This window comes from Malania oleifera, chromosome 6, assembly GCF_029873635.1.
Source record: "Malania oleifera isolate guangnan ecotype guangnan chromosome 6, ASM2987363v1, whole genome shotgun sequence".
Taxonomy (NCBI): Eukaryota; Viridiplantae; Streptophyta; class Magnoliopsida; order Santalales; family Ximeniaceae; genus Malania; species Malania oleifera.
The window spans coordinates 20,779,432-20,799,585 of NC_080422.1; the positions used below are offsets into that span (position 1 = coordinate 20,779,432).

Below are 20,154 nucleotides of genomic sequence, written 5' to 3' on the forward strand. Positions count from 1 at the left end.
CAACTCCAAACTGTCAATAACTCATGGCAAGACAATGATAGTACCAAGGTTCAGCCCACAAAGAGTGCAAATGCAAAATGTGTTACGTATTCCTATAATGAAGAAAATTTTGCTATAGATCATTGCTTCAGGGAATTATGTGTATTTAGCCCAAACGATGTCAGGGCGTACCATAGTTTCCAGCCCTTGGTGCACCAAACATAAAGGAACAAATATTAGAGTCTATAAATGTAATGTCAGCCTAAGGCATAATAGATAAGATAAGAAAGAATGCGGCAGAAAATTTGTTTCAAAAGCCTCCATCATATAGATGTTTGAGAAGACATTGTGTGCGTTGGACGTCAGCGTGGGAAAGCACACCAGCTACCATTTCAAAGTTCAGAGAGAACTAATTCATTAAGATGTACTTTGGAGAGTAAAACAACCTTCCATGGTTCCATCAATGGATTTCGGTGCATGACAATCTTTATAGATGACTTCTTTAGGTGCGTCTAGGTTGACTTCATGAAATAAATGTCAGAAGCACTAAGCAAATTTAAGGAATTCAAGAAAATACTAGAAAAAGAAGCAGGCTGGAAAAATACAATGTCTATGCGCAAATGATGTGGGAGAGTATACATCAAAAGAATTATTAGACAATCTGCAAGAATGCATGTCAAAAGACTCCAGACATGCCATTGCCATGGCAAAAAGGAGTAATAGAAAGAAAAAACCAGTATCTTGAAAAAATATGATGTGCAACCACATTTTTGGTCCGAATGCATGAAGACAGCAACACGTGACTAATAGGCTATCCCAAGCAAAGAGGGGATTTGTTTCACCTTTCAAGAAGTTGTGGAACATCATTTATGTGGTGAGCCATTTCACCATCATCTACGTAGCAAGTTCAACAAGAAGGACATTCATTGTATATTAGTGGGCTGTGAGCCTATGACAATCAAAGAGAGGGATGGAGATGTAGTATACCTCCAGAATGTAGTGTTTGATGAGGCATCATCATTGTGCTCATGGTCAGTAATATACTCCCGGATACAAAGGAAATTGAAGAAAAGTTGCAAAAGAAAAATGTAGCAGCACAGCCAAGCCGAGAAAGAGTAGAGGAAGTTGAACCCTTGGAAGTCAAGCTAGAGAAGAAAGTAGAGCTAAGTCACCACAAAAAGCGGAGTCCATGTCATAAAGGAATTAACCACAGGGCTGTAGAAGAAGATAGACTAAATCAATTTTACCTCGAACATGGAACTTCCTAATTCGTGGAACAGGAATGGGATCACGGTAGGCTTAATTAGATATATTGGTGAAAAGAATGTACCGGCACTTGTACATTTTGGAGAGAATATTGAGCTGTTTCTAAATCTGGAAAAGACTATTCTATTGTAAAATAGATTATTATGACAGAAATAAAGTTAAAATGTTATGATTCCTGACTTTTACCTGATAAAAAGTTATGTTATTTAAAAATAATTGAACTAAATATTTGGATGGCTAGATTAGGGTGAGTTTGGCCCGCCCTCCTTTTCTGCCCCAATTTCTTATTTTTAAAAGCAAAAGTTGGTTCTAACCTGTTTGGTAATTAGCTTTTTCAACTTTTAAAAATCAACTTTTAACTTTTTAGGGGAGCTTTTGAAAGTTATAGATTTTGAAGCTTGTAAAAGCTAAAAGCTAAAAAATAGCTTTTTCTGCAACAAATTATTCTATTTCATTGTTGTCTTTAATTTCTTTCAAATATTACAAAACTATCAAAACATTAATTCTATTTCCTAAAAAGACATATTTAGTTTAGACATTTTAAATACTTTTAGGCACCTTCCAACTTTTTAACTAAACACCTAAAGCCAACTTTTTCTTTCTAATAGCTCCTTTTTCCCTACAGGAGGGGGGCATTTTTAAAACATATCAATAAGCTCCTTTTCATCAACTTCTTTTTAAAAGGTCCTTCTAAAAAGCTACAGGGGGGCAAACTAAGTCTTAGTGTTCCTGAAAGAAAATGTACCATGCGTTGGAATGTTTGTTCCAATACCTGGTTAGCTAAGGCATTAGCATTTTCTGCTTAACTATGAACTAAATCAATTAGAAGAGCTGGATAAAGAAGAAGGTCCTCAATCATAGCTTTGCAAGTCAACACAAAAGGCAAATCCCAAATATACAAATGGTTGTGACTAAAGAAGATGGAGTACAAGAACACATTAAGACTGAAGACTAAGTTGCTGACCTATTTACTCAAGGACTCAGTAAGTAAGGTCAACTTCAGAGGATGCAGAAAGCAACTCTTGTAGGACGTCTATAATGGCAATGATACAGTAATCATTTGGGAAGGGGAGAGCACCAACTCACAGCAAGTGTAAAAGGATATCAAGGCTCCATTGCTGTGTATGCAGTGTGCGAGGAAGCCTTAGAGTGCAGTGTGTTGTTGTGTGCACAAGAGGAGAGAATGAGAGTGAGGTTTTGGGTTTGGGTGTGAATATCTTGTTTTGAGTCCAAGTGCAAAGTATTGGGTACTTTGTCTTCATAAACTTAAAGAGTTAATTTTTGTTATGATTGACCACTTTCAGTTCTTGAAAATGAGAGAATAAAATAAAGTTACTGCTTCTCTCATATTTCTCCCTGAAGTGAATCCACTGCCATCCAAATTAATTAACCCAAATAGTATCCCAGCATCTTTGACGGCTTAACAGGAGCCTGTAGCATTGTTGATTCACGTTCATACGCTACATCTCTAATCTCTAATACTAGAAACAGAATTCCCCTATATGTAAGTCTGTTTTTCAAACTTCCTAAAATAACTCTATTACTACCCATAACTGCTTCTCCTTATATATTAGTCTAGTTTTTTTTTTTTTTTAACTTCCCAGAAAGACTCCATAACTATACATAATCGCTGTCTTTAATAAATTAAGAACTCCATAACTATGCATAGTTGCTGTCTTCATAAAATTAAACTTCCCTCAAATTCCTATTTATATCTCCACAATTAACTTTTAAAATGAAAAATAAAATTTTAAAGTACATGCCCACAGCTAGTTCTAAAGAAAAATAATCAATATCAGACCTTTTTTTCAGAAATAACATTATCTAAACTCTTAAGTGTTAAATTCCTGCTTCCTTTCCAATTGGAGTTTCATAGTTCAGCATAAAGATGAAGAAATTTCCATCTTCCATCTCTTATCCTTTATCATTTGCTTTGATTATCTCCACCTTACATTACCAGAAAATCCCATTTATTCTTTCAAGCTTCACTTCAAAAGCTTGTGCTTGTGAATGCAAAATATTTAATAATTACAAAAATATGAATACATTTAAACGGGGGGTAAAAGAGAAAAACAAAAACAAAAAAAAATTGTGAGCAAATAGAGTCCCTTCCAAGTGAAATAGTCCCAAAGAGTAACTGTACAATTGCAAGAAAAATTGAATCCCGCAATAACTCAATACAATCCTTGATTAAGTCATTTTTTAGCATTTCATAACCAACCTCCAGGCTCATGAAAACAAGAACTTTGTCAATTCACAATCTAATTTTCATGACATCTGACCAAAACATTTTTCACCTCCTTACTATTAAAGCCTCCCACATGCATGGACCAGATGAGTTTAAAAAGGAATCCCCACCAAGCTCTAAACACCATCTTTGGAAAAAGAAATATACTGTAGCTCCAAATATGTTCCCAATCATATAGGAGCTAGATTCTCCAACAAACACGAGTTAAATAAAATGAATTGGTGATAAGGGTGTCTGCTAAACATGTGAAGAAATTCAGAATCTAAAAATTTATCGAGTTAAGACAAAGAGAGAAGGAGAATTGAGAATTGTATATTTCTCGGTGTGAAGATTACGCTATACAGAGTCTCCTATTTATACACATTCTCTATAGACAAATTACACCAATTTAGCCATATCAATTACCTACAATCAAGCCAAATCAATCAATAATATCAATCTCAACAAATCAGCCCTTACTTGCTTCTTTGACCAATCTCAAGAGTGATTCTCTCTCATCAATCTTTAATGCCAAATCTCCCATATCCTTAACACTCCCCCTCAAGTTGGAGTGGAAATTAATGACACTCAACTTGTTCAGTAGATGGTTGAATTGAGTAGGTCCTAGAGCTTTGGTAAATAGATCTGCTAGCTATTGACTTGTAGGTATGTGAATGGTTTGAATGACTTGGTTCTGGAGCTTCTTTCGAATGAGATAACAATCAATATCTATGTGCTTTGTTCGTTCATGGAATACCGGATTCGATGCAATATGGATAGCTGCTTTGTTATTACAGTATAACTTGACTGGTTGTGGATGTGCTATCTGGAGATCTGTCAAAAGTTGCTTTAACCAAGTAATCTCATAGTAAGTTGATGCCATAGATCGGTACTCTGCTTCAACCGAGGATCATGAAATTGTTGTTTGCTTTTTGGTCTTCCAAGAAATTGGTGATTTTCCAAGTAGAATACAGTATCCGGTGACTGATCGCCGAGTATCTCTACATCGAGCCCAATCTGCATCACAAAATGCATGCAATGGAACATTACTGGAAGTTGATAGGAAAATTCCTTGTCCAGATGATTGTTTGAGGTATCGCAAGACTCGAGGTGCTGCATCCAAGTGAGATGTTCAAGGTTTATCCATGAATTGACTCAGAATGTGTACGGCATATGCTAAGTCTGCCCTAGTGATGGTCAAATATATCAGCTTCCCAACCAATCGCCGATATGAAGATGGATCTGAAAGTGGTTCTCCATTAGTCTCACTAAGAGCCAGATTTGGTTCCATGGGTAGATTTCCTGGTTTAGCACCAAGAAATCCAGTTTCCTCAAGTATCTCCAAGGCATATTTCCTTTGTAATAAAAGGATGCCAGTTTTTGAGCAGACCACTTCTATACCCAGAAAATATTTTAGAATGCCAAGATCTTTGAGTTTAAAACATTCTCCCAAGTATTTCTTGAGTGCATCAATCTATTCCAAGTTGTTTACCGCCAAGATGATGTCATCTACATATACCAAGACAATTGTAAAACTGTTTTTGTAGGATCGGACGAACATAGAATAATCGGTTTTAGACTATTTATATCCGACACTAATGAGAGTGGAAGAAAGCTTGGCATAACATTGTCTAGAGGCTTGTTTGAGGCCGTATAGGGATTTGTTGAGCTTACAGATTCGGTTCTCCCCCTTTCGTTCGAAACTAGGAGGAAGGTGCATGTAGACGTCTTCATTGAGGTCTCTATGCAGGAAGGCATTGTTGACATCAAGGTGATGGAAATGCCAATTATGTGCAGCAGCAAGGGCAAGAACAGTGCGAACAGTAACCATTTTTGCAACAGGAGCAAAGGTTGCAGAGTGATCGATAACTTCCTTCTGATTATACCCTTTAGCAACAAGACAAGCCTTATAACGTTCCACAGAGCCATTTGGATTGTGTTTGATTTTGTATACCCATTTGCAACCACTGGGTTTCTTGTGGGGTGGAAGAGGAGTCAAAGTCCAAGTATGGTTGGCTTCCAAGGCATCAATCTCAGCACGCATGGCATGACGCCACTTAGGATCCTTCTTAGCCTGCAAAAATGACTTGGGTTCTTGTGCAAGGGAGATGGCAGTGGTGAAGGCACGGTGTGTAGGAGAAAGAGAATCATAAGAAAGAAAATTAGAGAGAGAATAAATAGTACCTGAGGAGCGGACTGACGCCGAGTCAAATGGTGGGATAGGTCGAGATGGGAGTGCTTGTTCAACATGAAAATCCCATAAGCAGGCAGGTGGCTGAATCTAACGTTTGGATTGCCAAACTTGGACAGGTGGGGTAGGAGAAAAGGGAACATCATTAGGTGGGGAAGTATATGGATGGGTAGAGGGTTCAGAAAGAAGATCTGGAGAGTCAATGGGATAAGGTAAAACAGTAGAGGGCAACTCTGAGGTAGTTTGGCTAAAAAGAAACTGATCCTCCTAAAAGACTACATCATAGGATAAAAAGGTTTGGTGAGTTACAAGATCATACAGCTCATAACCTTGTTGGCCATATGGATAGCCAAGGAAGACACAACGGGTCGCACGGGGATCAAATTTGGAGGGATGGTGGAAGTGAGTGGAGCCATAACAAAGACATCCAAAGACTCGAAGATGGTCATATTTAGGTGGGGTAATTTATAGCTTCTCATAGGGAGATTTCCCATCCAAAAGAGGAGTGGGTATTCTATTAATCAAATAAGTTGCAGTGAAAAGAGCATGACCCCAAAAATGTTTAGGCATATTGGCCTGAAAAAGAAGGGCTCAAGAAACATTTAAAAGATGACGATGTTTACGTTCCACTACTCCATTTTGTTGAGGAGTGGATATGCAACTCATTTGGTGAATGATGCCTTTTTTCTGAATAGAAGAGGAAAGGTAAAATTCTGGCCCATTATCACTACGGACAATTTTGATCGTAATGGAATGTTGGTTTTCAATGAGCCGAATAAAAGAAAGAAGAAGGTGCCGAGTATTTGACTTATGACGCATTAAATATACCCAAGTACATATGGTGTAATCATCGACAATGGTCAGAAAATATTGAGCCCCAGTGAGTGATAGGACACGGTAACGGCCCCAAATGTCTACATGTATTAAATGAAAAGGTGTAGGAGAAGAAATTGAACTAGAATGAAATTCAAGACGGGTTTGTTTAGCCAATGGGCAAATATAACATGGTTCAGAATTGAAACAAACTCCAGAAACATTATTGGAAAGTAAAGACAAAACTTTATTGGATAAATGGCCAAGTCGGCGATGCCAAAGTTAGGAATTTGATGTAGCCACCTGACAACGAGCAGGATTCGTTATGGTGAAGTAGTACAAGCCATCCCGCTCAGTGCCCAGTCCAATCATCCTCATCGAGCGTAGGTCCTAAATTAGGCACATATGAGCAGAAAAAATGATTAGACAATTGAGAGTGTGGCATAGCATACGAATGGGAATAAGGTTAAAATGAAAGGAAGGGACACCAAGGACATTCTTTAAAATGAGGGAGGAAGAGAAAACGAAAGAACCAATATGAGTTACCACAGCATAAGAGCCATTAGGGAGTCTTACAATACAGCCATGAACAAGAATGGAGTAGGTTAAATCAGAGGGAGAACACACCATATAATCAGTGGCTCCACTATCAAGGATCCAAAGTGTTTCAGGAGAGAGGAGGGGTGGTTTACCTGATAAGGATGACACAATATTACCTATGTGATTGGCCATAGATGATGACTGAGTAGCAGTGTTAAGCATGGCTAGGAGTTGTTAGCATTGATCAAGGGCAAATGGGAAACTGCTAGTGGACGGGTTGTTGTCAGCGAAGGAGACTTGGTGTGCACTTGGTTTTGAACCTAAGCTAGGCTTGCGGGAGCTAGGTGGGAACCCATGGATGAAGTAACAGCGCTCAGTGGTATGGCCTTCCTTGTGGCAGTGCGTGCATTTTGACCGTGGCTTGAGAAAATTCTTCCCATCCTTTGGAGTGAGGAGGACACTTTGGCGGCTAAGGCAACGCCGTCGATGGGTGAAGGAGTCTAAATGTTCCTTTGGCATTCCTCTTGAAGAACCAAGCCATAGATGCGACTCATTGTGGGGAGAGGGTCTATCAACAAAATCTAGGCACTGATGGCACCAATAGATTCATTAAGGCCCATGAGGATCTTCATGGTGCGCTGGTACTGCTGGTATTGAGCGATGTCTTCTTAAAATAAATGGGATTGAAGTGATGCAAGAGCATTCCATAATAGCTTCAGCTTGGTAAAATATGTAGCCACCAATGTATTGCCTTGAACAAGATTATGAATTTCTTGTTCAAGGTGATACATGCGAGGGCCATTGACTTGGGAAAAACGATCCTTCAAATCTACCCAAATATCTCGAGCAAGATCACAGAAAATAATGCTAGTAGAAATGTCTTGAGAAAGAAAATTAATTAACCAAGCTTTTACCATGTTGTTGCAGCAGGGCCACTGGTGGTATTCTGCAGGGGAAAATTTGGAAGGCTTGGGAATAGTGTCATCGATGAAGCTAATCTTGTTTTTGGTGTCAAGGGCAATGAGCATATATTGACTCCATGTGGTGTAATTGGTTTCTATCAATGGTTGAGAAACCAAAACAACACCGGGATTGTCAGTGTTGCTAAGAAACAAGGGGTGACTGGGATCATCAAATTTTTGGGAAGGTTGGGTGCTTTCAACATTGGAAGCCATAATGTAGGAAGTGGTGCAGACAGTAATCCCGAAAAGACAACTAGGTAACCTAGCAGGAAAGTGAAGGGAGTCACAATGGACCGCTTAAAACCCAAGACTTTCCTTAGCCAGAGCTTGCCTAGACATTGTATTTGTTGAGAATACTGTAAATCCACTAATAAAAATGGCAACCTTTGTAGAAAGGAGAAAAAAATTGGAGAGTCAACTCACAGCAATTGAAATATGTTGTAGCTTACTAACATTTTGTTGCAAAGAAATAGTAGAGAATGTAGGGCTGAATAACGTGTGATAATCACGTTGAGGAGCTTGGAAAATAAGAACAGAGAGTGCTCTGCTTTGTGACCGAGAAGAAGAAATTGAGAAGATAAGATTATGTCCTTTAGAATCCTAAAGCTCTGATACCATGAAGAAATTCAGAGTCTAGAAATTCATAGAGGGAAGACAAAGAGAGAAGGAGAATTGAGAATTGTATATTTCTTGGTGTGAAGATTACACTATACAGAGGCTCCTATTTATACACATTCTCTACAAACAAATTAGACCAATTTAGCCTAATCAATTACCTACAATCAAGCCAAATCAATCAATAATATCAATCTCAACAAATCAGCCCTTATTTGCTTCTTTGACCAATCTCAAGAGTGATTCTCTCTCATCAATCTTTAATGCCAAATCTCCCATATCCTTAGCAACATGCAATCCTAAAAAAGAATTTTAGGATTGCACCTACTTTACGTTGCGCTGCTTCTCTAGTCTAAGCATCTCTTGCAACGATATTTGGCCTTTAGAGCAAGCAACACACATAACTTCATTAAATGAAAATCAAGATAATGTACAATTGGACAGGCAGCCAGTTGTGAAAAAATATAACGGGAAAATATGACCCAAACATATTAAAAACAAAAGAGTGCAAGACATTTAATATGCGCAAGTTGGGAAAGGGGTAAAAAACAAAACAAAAGCAGGCATATCAAAAACAGTAAAATTAATGACACAACATGAATCCTTAGAAGCTCAAAAACTCACATAGGAAATCTTGATATCCAGACCAGATATAACTTCTTTCAAGTTTACGTCAAGCTTGAAACAGATAAAGAGTTGGGGGGGAAAACCTATCATTATCAGCATCCAAATCTCCTTATGTTTGAAGCAAAATCAAATAGGCTATAAACATAATCTAATTTTCATTTGCTCTGGTAGACCCAGAAAGCAAGTACAGTACTAAATATTGCCACATCTTAAAAAATGTATTGAGAGACAACATTGAGATCCAAAACCCCCACCAAGAGCCCACCTGAATCACAGCTTGTCGTGTTGAAAGAAAATGAATATGATAAGAATAAGAACATGACACAAAGTAAAGCTGAGCATCAGAAGTTCAAAGCATAAAATGAACGCTTTTGATCCAAAAGAATATGTAGCAAAAAGCAGCATTCTTACCATAAAACAAGTAGAAAGTAAATACATTATCATAGTTGCAACCATTTACCATTATACTGGAACAAATAAATGTTCAGATGATGGCATCAATTTATGATAATCCATCAAAATGCAACTATTGTGTGGATGATATAATTCGTAAAAAGAGCAAACAATATTGTCAAATAGATGCCTATTTTACCTCAGTAAGTCCTTTTGAAGCTGATCTTGAACTCCTATAAGAATTTTCAGATGTTCCAACAAGCAGCGACGATTCAAGGGATGGTTCAGACATACAAACCCATTCATCTTGTCGAATGCCTGAGTTCTGCAATTGAACAAATTTGGTATAAAGTGTAAGAATACTGGAACAAATTGGCTTTTCCTATCAAAATCCACAGTTTCTTACTAATCTAAATCTTCAAGGGATGAACCTATATTCACCTGAGACACAAATTGGCCGTAGTGTTGTTCCACAGCAGGGCCCAAAAGCATATCAGTTTCAACCTTGAATTTTTTAGAATCATAATATGTGAACCCAGAACATCTTTCATCATTCCTCTGGACACCTGCAGGGTCAATTCATTTTAAGTGAATTTCTAGTCAGGTTGTCTTTCATATCCTCTGATGATATCAGATATACAGTGACTCCAGTCACTGTATTTTTTACGTCATCAGTATCATCAAGGGTTAAACTTTATTTTTGAAACAGTAAGCTCACTTTGTAACATGTGAGGGGCGTCATTAGCTGGTTTCAAATTTAACTCGGAACATTTCATGCTATCAACCTGTACAGCATCAGCCAGATACTCATTGACTTTCCATGAAGAACTAACTGGCTGGATTCCTCTCTCAGAGCAAGGAACCAACCCTGCATTATTAAAGTGAAAATCACATTGTCCACAAACATCTGAACTTGCTGCAACTACCTTCCTACTGTCATAAGAAAAAAGCAACCATTTAAGGATAATAGTATACTTGTTCCATAGCATGAAGAAAGGGGCAGAAATGGAAAATACAAAGAAAGCATGTGCTTCGTTGCTAAATCATAGTTCTTTGCGGATAAACATAGAAGGAATTTTAAAAATTAAAACATCTCTCACCTTTCCAGAGAACTTGCTTCACGCGGCTGATCCATACGGGGTGAAGTAAACACTGGTTGTGGGGGAGGAAAATTAGCCTCTGAAAACCTATGTGCCAAATGTGCGGACTTGACTGACTTTATAGGAGAAAGAGTGCTTAGGAAATTGAAAAATGGGGAGTCCTATAATTCAAAGAAACAGAGAATTAGAGATCAAGAAGCCACTGCATATTTCAAAATTTCATATGGCCCATAGAATACATTTTAAGCATGAACTCTCAAATGCAAATCTTCCCAATTCATAGTAAGTTCCCCGCAGTGGGAAATTTCTAATAAACCACATAATATATACACAACCTTCCATTTGTTATAACGGCAAGACTGAAGCATGAAAATGATTGTAAACATAGAATTGGATAAGGTGTAGACAAAACAGGTATTTAGAGTTGGAGGTAGAAGGAGACTCCAAAATTCTCATCTAGGCCATCAGTGGCATTGCTGGGCATGCTTGGGCTAATAAACTCTATCATACTAATGCAAGGTTCAATCTCTTACAATGGCAAAACAGAACTACAGAACCATGAAAATGAAATTTTTTATATGGCTAAACAGAACTACGGAAGCAACAGTTTCATGCATGCTACTGGATGACGGATGTAACTAGATAACAATAACACAATACAGATATTTTCAAGTTGGAGATAGAAAATGGTTTCCAAGATTGTTATTGAAGCTACAAGGCGTTGTGGGGCACCCTCGAGCTATTAACTCTATTATTTTGGGAATTCACATTACATTACTCATGTGTACAGGCACATCAATTATAAGCCGAATGCCACAGCAAACTTGAAGTTTTAAATTACCTAATTTTACATGGTATGATAGTGTACCTTACAAGGTTGGGTTGATTGTTGAGGATGATACGACTTCTGAGAGAAATTACCAAGAGTTAATCTAGAAATATTATTTTTCTGTGTCAATTTTATAAGTTTAGTGTCACAACTTGATGATATGATCATGCTTCATATGATGTGGATGAGTGCTGCAAAACATGCTTGTTTCCAGAAAAATAAAGTTCCTCCATGTATGTATGTTCGACCAATGTATTGATGCAATGATCCAAATCAAATAGTAAGTGAAAACAAAGAATCTTAGTTAAGATTTTTCAGAATGTGTACGGCTCAATTGACCACTAGGCAAGTGTAGACAAATTTTAAAAATGAATTCTGAATGTTGAATTTCAAGATTATTTAGCACTTTGGAAGACAGCAGACCCAAAAGCAACAAGCCTAGCAGAACTTCTTGCTTAGCGAAAGTGGGTTCGCATTTTTTTCCCCTGTCAAACACAGTGACATAAAATTCCATATTTATTCTCTCTAGTTTTCTCAATGAACAGCCAGGTGAAGTAAAATTTTGGAATGATCATTTATCAAATAAATATTTGTTGCACCATGATTAAAACCCGCAATCCAATACCATTTTATCACACAAAAATTTCAAAATATCCTGAGAAAAGAAGTTACTAGTACAGAAAAAATGCCCCATTTTGGAGAACAGAAAAAAGATAAGAAAAGAAAATTACCAACCAGGAACCAAGCTCATTGCATTATACATTAGAATTTAGAATGCGACTACATACTGAAACCATAGTTTTTAAAAAATGATCGTGAGTACTACAAAAATAAATAAATAAGAAAGTTGAAATTTTTGACTGGTGAAAATAAATCATTATTTCAGACTGATAAAAGCAAGAGCTTTCCCTCAAAATTGTGACTTGGTGTGTAGAAAGTGCTTTCTTTCATATTTTTTTTATTTTATTTTTTTAGCATCCTTGTTTAAACCCGTGAGTTTAATTATCCTCTCTCTGTAATTTTCCTTTTTTTTCTCTGTTACCATGTACACGCCTCATATTCTTGAATGGAAGTTTTTCAATTAGAGTCAGAAAGAAAAATCACAATGGTTACTTATCCTCTGAACTCAATTATGGCTTAAATCACAAGAAAGCAACAAGAAACACAAAAATATTGATAAACGACAGAAAGCGGATGATCCAATTCCAAAACACAATCCGTCATAACAAAAACAACATTACATCGAATCAAAAATACACTTGGATTATATCATGATGATGATGATGATGATGAACGATGAACAGGATGGTAATTCGATGAGGGGAAGAATGAAGTACTTCGACTGTGGGAGATGATACTGACGGGGTGGCGGCGACCTGACGGCCCTCAGGAGAATCCATGAGCGTGACTGCAACCCTAGAACGCGATTTCCGCATCGTTTTACCTGGATTTATCCGCGGAAGAACGCGAGAGAATTATCAGAAAAATGCGGAAATACTTTCACGGCACAAGTAGCGGGCCCAGAAGTAGCGGTTTAAACCTGGGCGGGAAGGCTCCGAACTCCCAGAATAGATTAGGTGCTCCTCGAGGCCGAGGTAGCTATCCTCGCTGGTCCAATTGAAAGCCTCCACCTGGAACTACACAAAAACACCTTCCCTTCCTGAATTTTATGCTATTTATACTTACGCCACGGCTTCGGAAAAATCCCTTTTTCTTAAGGGAAAAAAGAAAACTAATAAGTGCAGAAAAAAATTTAAAAGCTATTATTATCTGTTAGGAAATTTAATAAAATAAAAATAAAAAAAAATATTAAAATTAAACACAAATAAAAAATACAAATAATCACGATTCACAAATAGGCCGAGGCATAGATATCTCGCTCTCTTTAAGAAGATTCAAGCCCTCTGCGATTTACTGGTTTAGCCCACGAACAGGTGTAGGAGAACTCCTCAAGACTTATCTTCCTCAAGATACAACAATCCGATTTGAATCGTATGACTCTTTCAAATTCTGCACAAACAAAGGAGTTCAAAGCTTTACAAAAAAACATCTTTCTTTACTTGTCAAACTCTCTAGACTCAAAAGAATGATAATAAAATGAGAATGAAGATAAAAGATTGATATGATGGATGTGTTGTGCTAACGCCTCAAAGGTCTATTTATAGGTACAAAATGACCCTTCATTCTCTATTTACTTAATACATAAGTTATGTATATATTAAGTAGATACAACCCTAGATTCAAGGTACATTCATATAATTAATCTTGTGAATTTATGAGATACATGAATAAATGACTATAACTCAATCCAAGATACATCTTCATTTTTCCAAGATAAAATAATAATATTCATTTTATTTTCTAAGATAAAATAATAATATCAAAATACACTAACAATTCTCTCCCTCATTTTAATATTATGCATGTATCATACATGTAGAGACTTTAACAAACAAAGATGAATAATTATGCATAATGAAGGTGTGCTCTGCATTGAACCTTCACTTAGTGAACAATAATCTTTACTCTAAAGTCAGCAGTAGTCTCAGACTTGAACTATGACTGCTGCTTAAGGGAAATAAAGTATTACTGCTCACACATAACCATTCAGGTGTTGACGTGAGCTTTAATAGCCAACATGTTTCAGCCTTGTGCTAATCTCGGTTTCATGAGCATATTTGAGAATAAGCCCAATTCTCATAGAGAGCGACCCCACTCTCATGCTCACATAGGTTAAATTTGTCAAGGGTGCTCCTATAACTCTAACACCCCACTCATAAGAGATATAAGTTATCATTAAGAGTTTTTAAAAAACCCAACCTCCTCCGTTACAGGATAAATGCACTTACACCATAGGGATGAGTTTAAAAATAATAGTGCATTTCTTACGACCACCATATGATTCGTTCTTCCCATTAAACCCAATTACGAGATCTCTAGTCCTTGGGTTGGGTATCCTCATATGTGGTTCATGATTTTACGGGTTTTAACCTCATCCCACTCGACGTATTCCAGACTATTTCTCTTGCTAAGGCCTTAGTTAATGGATCCGCAAGATTTTCAAAAGATTTTATATAACTCACATTAATGATGCCACTACTCAAATATGATTTCACAGTACTATGTTTTCTTCTTATGGGTCTAGACTTACCGTTATAATAATGGTTGTTCACTCTACCAATTGCAGCAGTACTATCATAGTTAATTAGGATAGGTGGTATTAGTTTTTCCCAAAATGGGATTTCATACAACATATCTCTCAACTAACTTGCTTTTTCGCTAGTTGATGCTAAAGTAATAAGCTCAGCTTCTATAGTTAAATTAGCAATTATTGTTTTTTTAGATTTCCAACAAATAGCACCACCACCTAAAGTAAAAATATAACCTGTGGTAGAAAGTTTATCACCTGACAAAATATTCCAATTAGCATCACAAAAACCTTCAAGTATAGCAGGATACTTAGTAAAAAACAAGCCATAATATTTTGTACCAACTAAATATTTCATTACATGCTCAAAAGCAATCCAATGTTCTCTTCCCGGCTAGCTCGAAAATCTACTAAGTATTCCTACAGCATATGCAATGTTAGGTCTTGTTGTGATATGGATCGTATAATGAAGATGCACAGCAGAATAAACGATAAGAAATAAATAACACACACAACCAGAACAAGATCAACACAAATATTTATATGGTTCGGCAAAGCCTACATCCACGGAAGTAATGACACACAAATTTCACTAAGGAAATTAAATTGTACACAATACACTTCAATAATGATCACTCTAACTCTCAAAATATGCTCAGATGACATATATAAAGTTTCCTCAAAGGTTTCCCCTCGTTTTCCCAACCACCCAACGTTCAAAAATTGAAAATTTCATAAAACTGTCGCAACCCAGGCGCCTCTCATCAACGAACACTAAGCCTCGTCAACGAGACCAAGAAGACCCTTTTGTCGACGAATACAGGGCTCTCGTCGACGATGCCATAAGTTTGAAAATTTCTTGCTCTTGGTAATTGTTTGTCGACAAGCTTCAGAACCTTCGTTGTCAAACCTCTATTGTTCCCTCGTTGACGAGCATAGGCTCCTCATCGACGAGTCATGCTGTGTTGCCCCCTTCATGTTTTTCGTCCTTCCTTCTTTGCTTATCAAAATAGAAGTATAAGAGTCATAAATAACAATCTCCACCTTGGCAATTATACGCCCCTTAGGAGAATCTCAAAAAACATAAACTACTTCACTTTGAACTTGAAAATGCTTGGTTGGGTATGTCTCCCTTCTAACACTTGAAGACATTAAGTTAGTCCAAGCAATGCTTGAACTTCTCTGAAGTAACTAATTTGGTCAGAATATCTGCTGCATTATCAGATGTGTGAACTTTCTCCAACATAAGTTCACCGAAGCAATCAATTCCTGTACTCTGTAAAACCTCACACCAATGTGTTTGGTCCTAGTATAGTATACCTGATTCTTCACCAAGTAAATGGCACTCTGATTATCACAATGCAGCACCACACCATCTTGTCGTAACCCCAGCTCTCTGACTAAACCAGTAAGTCATAAGGCTTCCTTTGCTGCTTCGGCAACTACCATATATTCTACTTCGGTCGTGGACAATGCAACTAAAGATTGTACCATGGATCTCCAACATATCAGTCCTCCTACAAGGGTAAACACATATCCTGTTGTAGACCTTATGTCATCCATATCTCCAACATAATCTGCATCAACAAATCCCATAACTGATGGACAACCCTGTTGCTTGTCGAACATGATGCCATATCCCGATGTACCCCGAAAGTATCTAAGTATCCATTTGATGGCTTCCCAATGCTACCTTCCTGGATTAGAGAGGAACTTGCTCACCACGCTCACTACATGAACTAAATTTGGCCTCGTACATATCATGGTATACATTAAACTCCCCACAGCATTAGCATAGGAGACCTTTGACATGTCCTGGATTTCCTCATCCGAACTTGGGCAATCTGTAGTAGACAACTTAAAATGATTCGCTAGAGGTGTACTCACCAATCTTGCATCAGCCATGCTAAACCTCTCCAACACGTTCTGAATATAACCTCCCTGGGATAACCATAATCTCCCTGCATTCCTATCACAGAGAATCTCCATATTAAGTATTTTCTTGGCTGAACCAAGATCCTTTATGTCAAATTCCTTATGCAACTGGTCCTTTAACTGATTCACCTCAGTTAAATCCTTTGCAGCTATCAACATGTCATTGACGTACAATAACAAGAAAATAAGAGAACCATCCTCAAGTTTATTCACATAACTGCAGCAATCATACTCACACTGTTTGTAGCCAATATTTATCATGTACGAATCAAACCGTTTATACCATTGCATTGGAGACTGTTTTAGTCCATAAAGAGATTTCTTCAACCTACAAACAAAATTTTCTTTTCCTGGTTTAATGAATCCCTCCAGCTGTACCATGTAGATTTGTTCCTCCAAGTCACCGTGAAGAAACGCCATCTTCACATCTATTTGTTCCAAATGAAGATCGTAATAAGCTATCAACCCCAACACAACTCTAATAGAAGTATGTCAGACCACTGTAGAAAAGATCTCATCATAATCTATCCCCTTCTTTTGTGAGTATCCTTTTGCCACCAACCGTGCCTTGAATTTCTCTTATTCCTTTTTTGAAATTGCCTCCTTCTTCCTATACACCCATTTGCAACCTATCGGTCTCTTCCCATCTAGTAGCTCCACCAACTCCCAAGTTTTGTTCTTATGTAGTGATTCCATTTCCTCAATCATTGCTCCCATCCACCTATCTTTATCCTAGTCGTGCACTGCCTCTTGAAAAGAAGTTGGACTGTTGCAACAAGTAAGGAAAGCATAAGATACTAACTCATCAAAACCATACCTTGATGGAGGCTTGATAGTGCGTTCGGATCTCCGTATAGGAATATTGTCGACTTGCTAGTTTCCCGAGCTAAAGCTCCCTGCATCCACGAGACCATGATCACTTTTGTTGCCTTGAGCTTCTAACTCCACCTGCACAACATGTTCATCACTGCCCTAGATTTCAAACTCTTGTTTCTCTTCATCAAATTCTTGAGTACGCTTCACCATAACCTTCTCATCAAAGACTACATCTCTATTGATCACCACCTTGTTTGCCACTAGGTCCCACTGTTTATACCCTTTCACACCACCCTCTGGATATCCCAAGAAGATGCAACGATGAGACTTCTCGTCGAGCTTAGACCTTACCTCACTAGACACGTGGACATAGGCTGGACACCCGAATACCTTCAATTCGGAGTAGTCTACTGCATTTCCCGTTCAAACCTATTTCACCACTTTACCTGCTAGTGATGCCTTTGGTGATCGGTTAACCAAAAAACAAGTCATACTAACAGCCTCGGTCCATAAATTCTTAGGTAGCCCTACATTCAATCTAAGACATCGAGCCTTATCGGCAAGAGTCCAGTTCATCCGTTCTGCCACACCATTTTGCTGAGGTGTCCGGCAAACTGTAAAATGTCTCTTGCTGCCCTCCTCCGCGCAAAACTCCCTAAATCGAGAATCAGCATACTCGGTCCCATTATCCGACCTTAAGTATTTGATTCTCCTCCTTGTCAAGTTTTCCACTTCAACCTTCCAAATCTTAAACTGGCAAACATACTGGATTTGTGACACATGAAGTAAACCCAAACCTTCCATGAGTAATCATCAATGAAACTCACATAGTATACATGTCCACCCTTTGATGCAACTCTAACTAGGCCCCAAACATCTAAATGTGCATAGTCAAGAATTCCTTTCATCTTGTGAGTAGCTGATCTGAATTTTGCCTTATTTTGTTGTCCAATAACACAAAATCTGCAGAATTCCAACTAACATGATTTTAAACCTTTCAACATTTTTTACTTGTGTAGTCCTTTCATGTTATGTTCTCCCATATGTCCAAGGTGCATATGCCACAAGACGATCTTATCTAATTCAACATCCATGGTTGCAACTCCACCTACAACGGTTGTTCCCAGCAACGTGTAAATATTCCCATCCAGTTTCTGCCCTTTCATCACAGTCAGATTACCTTTCTATATCGTCAAGACTCCACCTTTGGACTTGTAATTAAAGCCATTACAATCCAAAATGCCAAGAGATATCAAACTCTTTCTCAACTCAGGTATATGTCTTACATTACACAATGTTCTTACAGCACCATCAAACATTTTTATCTTTACATTTCATATGCTAATGATCTTGCAAGAAGCATCATTACCCATAAGAACTGATCCATAATTTACTAACCTGTAAGTGCTGAACCACTCCTTGTTTAAAGAGTCATGTGATAAGAACATGTTGAGTCAAGTATCTAGGAGTCTGTTAGATTATCCGACTCCACTGAAACTGATAAAACATTACCATTTTTTGAATCCTCTTCTTGAACAACATTCACAGATTTAGAAATCCCCTCATGCTTCTTAGCATTTCCCTTCTTCCAATCCGAACACTCTAGTTTCACATGCCCCTTTTTACCGCATTTATAACATCAAATTTTCTTCTTCTTCTTGGATTGATTCCGAGATTTTTGATTAGACCCATTTTTAAAATTTCCTTTGCCTTACTCATTACAACTCTTTACCACAAGTCCTTTTCCTTCATCACATATTTTCAACCTTTGATGAAAATTTAACAAAACACGTATTACCTCTTCCAAATCAAGTGTTTCTTTTCCCCATGTAAGAGTGGTCACATGATTTTCGTAGGTATGAGTCGAGGGCAAAGAATTTAACAGCATCAAAGTCTTATCATCCTCATCAAACTTCACATCAACTCTCATAAGATCACTTATGATTTGATTAAACATATTGATGTGTTGATCTAGACTAGATCCTTCTACCATCTTAAGCCAATATAAACGTTGCTTAAGAAAAAAATTGTTATTGAGAGATTTAGACATGTATCGAAGTTTTAACTTTCACCAGATAGCCGCTGGAGAATCCTCCTCCATCACCCGATAGAGAACTTCGTCGGCCAAACACAAGCGTATTGTCGATGTTGCCTTTGCTTTCAAATCTAACCATGTTGCCTCATCCATTCCTTCCGGTTGAGTATTAAGTAGAGCCTTAGCCATTCCTTGTTGCACAAGAATATCTTTCACTCTCCTCTACCATAAACCAAAGTTTCTGATTCCATCGAATTTGACAATGTCAAATCTTGCAGAAGACGATCCCAATGCCGTAACAACAATCGCTCTGATACCAATTTGTTGTGATATGGATAGCATAATGAAGATGCACAGCGTAATAAATAACAAGAAATAAATAACACACACAACCAAAACAAGATCAACATAAAGATTTACGTGGTTCGGCAAAGCCTACATCCACGGAAGCAATGACACACAAATTTCACTAAGGAAATCAAATTGTACACAATACACTTCAATAATGATCACTCTTGAAAACAAAAGTGTAGTCCCAAGAGAGGGGGGTGAATTGGATTTTAAAAATTTTCTTTTAAATATTTTTAGGAATTTTTAACTTATTATTGATTCTTCAAACTTTCAGTAAAAACTTATTTCTTTATTTAATCCACATCTACACAAAGATTCAATCATTCA

General features: G+C 37.5%; 1 protein-coding gene across 1 annotated transcript in view; it reads right to left on the reverse strand.

The window, feature by feature from the left end:
* Nucleotides 1-13,165, reverse strand: part of LOC131158500 (protein tesmin/TSO1-like CXC 4) — a 41,007-nt gene extending 27,842 nt beyond the window's left edge. Inside the window, exons 1-6 of the mRNA XM_058113369.1 lie at nt 13,083-13,165; nt 12,880-12,986; nt 10,714-10,874; nt 10,332-10,546; nt 10,055-10,179; nt 9,813-9,938 (exon numbers count right to left, since the gene is read on the reverse strand). Of these exons, the coding sequence (XP_057969352.1) occupies nt 9,813-9,938; nt 10,055-10,179; nt 10,332-10,546; nt 10,714-10,874; nt 12,880-12,978 (726 nt within the window). The 5' untranslated portion in view covers nt 12,979-12,986; nt 13,083-13,165. The remainder of the gene's footprint in view (nt 1-9,812; nt 9,939-10,054; nt 10,180-10,331; nt 10,547-10,713; nt 10,875-12,879; nt 12,987-13,082) is intronic.
* Nucleotides 13,166-20,154: the final 6,989 nt, after the last annotated feature.